This window comes from Limulus polyphemus, unplaced genomic scaffold (genome assembly GCF_000517525.1).
Source record: "Limulus polyphemus unplaced genomic scaffold, Limulus_polyphemus-2.1.2 Scaffold1791, whole genome shotgun sequence".
Classification (NCBI taxonomy): domain Eukaryota; kingdom Metazoa; phylum Arthropoda; class Merostomata; order Xiphosura; family Limulidae; genus Limulus; species Limulus polyphemus.
This window is the reverse complement of record NW_013667401.1, coordinates 169,184-175,380: the sequence shown is the minus strand read 5'-3', so window position 1 is coordinate 175,380 and position 6,197 is coordinate 169,184. Positions and strand designations below refer to the sequence as shown.

Sequence of the window (6,197 nt, the reverse complement as noted above, 5' to 3'; positions counted from 1 at the left end):
ATAAGAAACTAAAAAATATATATAGTCAACGGATGAGTTAAACCAATAAATAAAACAAAACAAAAAATTACTTATAACTGAAACCAAAACCATGAATTCAAAAATATCACATTGACATCATCCTAACTAAACCGTAGTTCAAATGAAAGTTTTCTCTACCAAAATCTTGTAGAAGGCTAGTTATAAAAATATTTAAAACAAAATATACGTTTCATGTTTTTGTCTTTATTTACTTACACCATCTTAAACCTATAATGTCAGTATATGTTAGCTGTGTTGTATCAAAGTTCCAAGGGTATGTTATAACAAAGTGCATGTATTAACCCTTTCTATACATGAAACAGTTGAAGTGTTATTACTTTTTGAAATACAATGAATATAAATATGGATGAAGGATGAAATATTGAGCAATTACGTGAGTCAATGTCAAATTTAAGGGTTGCTGCAGGAAACATATTTATGAAACATTTTTTGATGGTGTTTCCGCATCTAAAATTTATTGTAACGTCTAACACTCGAGCATTGTTTGTTTCTTTTAAATTTCGCGCAAAGCTACATGAGGACTATCTGCGCTATCCGTCCCTAATTTAGCAGTATAAGACGAGAGGGAAGGCAGCTAGTCATCACCACCCACCGCCAACTCTTGGGCTACTCTTTTACCAACGAATAGTTGGATTGGCCGTAACATTATAACGCCCCCACGGCTGAAAGGGCGAGCATGTTTGGTGTGACGGGGATTCGAACCCACGACTCGTAGATTGCGACTCGAGCGCCCTGGCCATGAACACTCGAATAACCTTAAAAGATCTTTTAAGATTGTTTTCTTGATGCTGTGACAATACAAGAGCAACCTGAATACAATTTATAAAGTCAGTGTGTAGGTTTGTCTGTGTACATTCAAACGTGTTAGTGTTAGAAATTTGGCGCAACATTACATAAAGTGTTATCTGCGCATAAACATCCCTAATTGTCAAACCTGGGGACTAGGGCTCCCATCTGCGTATCGCAGGTTCGAATCCCCCGTCTCCAAACGTGCTCGCCCCTTCAGCCGTTGAAACATTATTATGTGACAGTCAATCCCACTATTCGTTAGTAAAAGAGTAGCCCAAGATTTGGCGGTTAGTGTTGACTAGCTGCCTTCCCTCTAGTCTATCACTGTTAAATTAGGGACAGCTACCGCCGATAGTCCTCAAGTAACTTTGCTCGAAATTCAAATCAATTTGAACTGATAGACAAGAGGAAAGCCAGCTAGTCACTAATTCTTGTGCTACCCTTATCTAACCGATTAGTGGGATTTGACCGTCATTCTTGTAGCACAGTCATGGCTTCAAAGTGCGGAGTGTATTTCTACAGAACATTCGAATTAAAAATAACTCTAACCATAATGAACAGAAACTTTTTGTTGTAAGAATTTATGTGTGTGATATTACTTCGCAATTATATTAATTATAATTTAAATAAAGGTGTTCTTCATTAAATGTGGAGTGGATAGTTGACACGTTCCATATAATGACACAATGAAAACTAAGTAATAAATATTCTTATGCCCGTAGATAGACAGACAGACAGGTGGATAGATAGATACCAGTCTCAGGATATTACATTCACGAAGATTCTCAGAAAGAAACAAAGGACCTTTTCTAGAGACAATTACGACAGTCAGTGTATTGACTACTTTTGTTTTACGAACGCTTAAAATATGGACATTTCTTTCATTCTTTGATTTCATAAACATTATAAAATATTATGAATACATAACTAATAGGTATAGAGTGTTTATCTATTAAACATACATAAGTATATTGTTCAGATTCTTACAGAATAGTACGAACATTACTCAGAATCTTTATTTTCAGTTTTGTATTTTTGAAAGCTTTCTATTTTTACCCACGTGCTTCGTGACAGGACATTGCTAATTTACGTCCACAGGAACGTTAATAGTTCTCTCTTGGTAAATATGGACTGACCAAATGAAGTATTATATATTTTTACATAACAGTTATTTTGCTAGAAACCTGTGATGTATTTAATTTTTTGTTTCACAAGAAACAGTAATGAACTTACCTTTACTTCCGTGAGTTAAATCTAGAAAAGGTCCCACTGCTAACACTAATATGATGATACTAGTCGCCAACCCTGTCATTCTGTGTTAGACTCTTGGATTTCTAGAAATTCTAAGTAATAAAACAGAGTTGAATATTACATACTGAATATATATGTATATATATATATTTATATTTATAACAAAGCTAATAAGGCTATCTGACGCCTTTTCTAGTTTTGAGCTACTGACCAGAAGTAAAGCATCCAGTCAGATGCACCCTACCACCCACCATCCACGCTAAAGGATTGACTATCACTCTTATAACTCACCCACATCTTTCTACTTTTCTGTTTTCTTATTCATTTCGTAAATTTGGTCAGTCCATTCTCTTCTGTGTTTATGTAATGTTATTCGACTTAAATGGGTTAAATGTTTTGTACAAGTTATCACAGTGATAACTTTATCGTTTATTTCTTATAAAATGAGAGTTTTGCTATCTCCAAAGTACCAGAGTATATTATTATACAGGATGATACAAAATTCACGCACATGATATTTCTATGGTCCACTTTTAATGTGAAGTTTTGAAGCCATCTTGGTGTCTCACTAACTGTCTATTTTAATTTGGTTTGGATACTCTGAGCCTTACAAGAACGCATGTAAGTGACTCTTTTGTGTAGGTATTATGAGTCAAGTCGTTTGTTGATCGTTTCGTAAATTTGTTCCGTAGTCGATTTTAAATGCTGTGGAAGACACATTTTAAAGATATAAATGACATCAAGTCAACATACTGTACAAGAAATAAGAATAAAACAAAACGTGTGCTCCGGAGTCTGAAGCAGCATCACTTCCATCCTTCCAAGTTGCACATACCCTAAACATTAACAGATCATGATTCATAGCACACTTCCATCCTTCCAAGTTGCACATACCCTAAACATTAACAGATCATGATTCATAGCACACTTCCATCCTTCCAAGTTGCACATACCCTAAACATTAACAGATCATGTTTCATAGCACACTTCCATCCTTCCAAGTTGCACATACTCTAAACATTAACAGATCATGTTTCATAGCACACTTCCATCCTTCCAAGTTGCACATACCCTAAACATTAACAGATCATGATTCATAGCAGTGTGTGGGGGTTTGTTAGAGTAATCTGTTGAGAGGAAACAGATGAAATTATGGCTATTGTGGTCTGATGTCCTATATTTGGTATACATTTCATTGATGTTGGATGAAGAAGGCTATCTAGCTTTTTTGTTGTTGTCCAAGCGGTCACAGACTTTCAAAACATGGTAAAGGATGAATGGTTCAGCAAGATATTGTGCTGTCACGCCATGCACAGTACGTCAGGTAAAACCCAGGTGTTTCTTTTCTCATCTTGGGTCAACGGTATGGACTCCCAATCCTCTTGATCTTGAATTATTTCACTTTTTTAAAGAGAAATAATTCAAGATCTTAGTGTTTATCACACGTCCGAATCATCTAGAATATCTGAAGCAGAAAATCGTAACAGCCTGCTAAAATGTAACACAAACAGTAATTCAGAGCTTGAGCGAAAACCTAAGCAAAAGAAGGACATTGCACTGTAGCATAAATGGTGCACTTCTCAAACAGGGAAAGAGCAGCACTTAGAAACATCATGACGGCATGCAACTTTTACATCAACCTGTGGTAACAGAAGTATATAGTATTTCTGTTGATTTTAGTATATAACTGTAAACCTCTGCACAGTGCTTTCTTAAAATAAAATCATATAAGTAGTAGGATGACTGCACGTAGCCATAACAAATAAATATATGTTTTCGCTACCAGGTGATGAAAAGATATAGTGACAGGCATGAAATAAAGATATTCTGTGTTACTAAGCTATCGCTTCTAACTTCCGTTCATTAGGGTGACATGAGTAAAAAATACTGTGTTTTCATAAATTAAACCAAACATATTTTATTCTAGTTACTTTCCAGATAAGTACCTTCTATAAACTAATATGATATTAATCGTTAAAGGTAAAGTATGTTCCAAATTTCTCCTTATTAATTCTTTGTGTATTTGGTTTCAGAGCCGTGTACTAACCGTTTCAGACACATTTTCTCCAAGTCATACCTAGAAGGTCCATCATTTAATACATTAACTGAACTGGGCCTGGTGGGGGAAAGTGCATCTGGTATGCTATTTGTATGCAGTACCAGAAACATAATGCAATAGCGTGAAATGTCTGGTCTAGAAAAGCACTAAGATTTTAAGATCTAATTAACGCGATTAGTTTGTTTGTTTGATATGAATTTCACGCAAAGCTATACGAGGGCTATCTGCGCTAGCCGTCCCTAATTTAGCAGTGTAAGACTAGAGGGAAGGCAGCTAGTCATCACCACCCACCGCCAACTCTTGGGCTACTCTTTTACCAACTAATAGTGAGATCGACCGTCACATTATAACGCCCCCACGGCTGAAAGGTCGAGCATGTTTGGTGTGACGGGGATTCGAACCCGCGACCCGCTGATTGCGAGTCGAGCACCCTAACCACCTGGCCGTGCCGGGCCTTAAACGCGATTAAAATCATGGTTAACAATAGACGGTTTTACTTCACTTTCTTCCTGGCTATGGATTTTGAATCAGAAGTGTGTAGACACGGCATTAAAGGTACTTAATGAAGCAAGAACAGTTTTAGTTAAGGATTCGATAGCCGTTACTGCAAAAACGCGCTCTGAATTTTAGAACCGTGTGTGCTTTTTAAGATTGGCTGTGAAATCTTGGCATCGATCAGAGAAAGTAGCCCAAGAACTGATGATGAGGTCTGTTAATTAGGTCTGTCATTCTTCTAGTCTGTCAGTTAAAAATTAAGGGTGGATAATGTAGCTTTGCGAGAAATTCTGAAAAAAAACAACATTTATTACTAATTTGTATTTCTATTTAGTTTGCTATTCGATGATGTTTCAATAAACTGATAAAGTACCTTTTTAAATACGACTTTATTAATAGATAATTCTATTATAATTTTTTCAAGTTTATATCTAGGGGTTTAGTCCACGTTTCTTTAACTTATAGTCCCCCCAGTAGCACAGCGTTTTACTTTGTGATGCTCAAAGCTACACAAAGGGCTATCTGTGCTCTGGCCACCACGGGTATCGAAATCCGGTTTCTGGGGTTGTAAGCCCGCAGACCTCCCGCTGTGCCGGGGGGGGGGGGGCAGTTTGCAATGGATAAAGACATTGTAAGCATCGTAAACGCGAAATTTTGAAAAAAAGCAAACAAAATCGAAATTAAAAGAACCTTTATTGGAAAATATTGGGACAGCTACTTTGCGTAAACTTAAAACTTTACTATAATGAAGAATAAGTCATTCATTGATTTTTAACTGATCATATATTCCAACTGTTTACAACTGACTTGAGGGTTTGAAGAAAATCAAGCATCTGTAAATTAGTTTTATAATAACATATAATATTATCAGCACGTTCCCTCTTGAGATTCCCGCTCCGGAAAAAAATGGATGTTACTGTTTTTAGCACAAAATTACACAATGTGTTATGTGCGCTTTGTTCATCGCGGGGAATCGAACCCCAGCTTTTAGCGTTGTAAGTCTGTAAATTTACCTCTGATCCAGCGATGGACAGTGTTTTAAGGCAATTTAGAACTTTTATGGTTTTTATTTTTTACTTTTCTTTTTCATCTTTGTTTTCAATTTTTTTTCTCTGCTGTTTCATATGCATGAGTCCTTATTATTCAAAATGTTTATTTGTATTAACTTTAGCTTTGAGAGGTTTTCAGGATAGATAATATCATTCACACAGCTTACGATTAACCCAAAAAACTGTTAATACGTTCTACTTGCATATATATATATATAAACAAGTAACAACAAATTGTCAATCTAGAGCAACTGGCAGAATGTAACATCACATGGTCGATGTTGATCAAAGTGCAAGGCTCTATTTCTACAATCACATCCATGTTGAAAGGTGATATGGAAAAATATTGCGAGTTCTCCCTACCACATGTCAATCCACACATATGTATGCAAGAGCAAGACTTTAACATTCACATTTAACCAATCATAAAAGAGCCATATTTGGAAAATAATATCCTCTTTAAAGAACTCCGATTAGAGCATTGAAATATACTATTTAAAAGTACTTTTGTT

The 6,197-nt window shown here is 35.9% G+C and overlaps 1 protein-coding gene across 1 annotated transcript in view; it reads right to left on the bottom strand.

Moving 5' to 3' along the window:
• LOC106464946 (complement factor B-like) overlaps positions 1-6,197 on the bottom strand; it is a 58,403-nt gene that overhangs the window by 37,988 nt on the left and 14,218 nt on the right. Inside the window, exon 3 of the mRNA XM_022392762.1 lies at positions 2,065-2,174. Coding sequence (XP_022248470.1) covers positions 2,065-2,143 — 79 coding nt within the window. The 5' untranslated portion in view covers positions 2,144-2,174. The remainder of the gene's footprint in view (positions 1-2,064; positions 2,175-6,197) is intronic.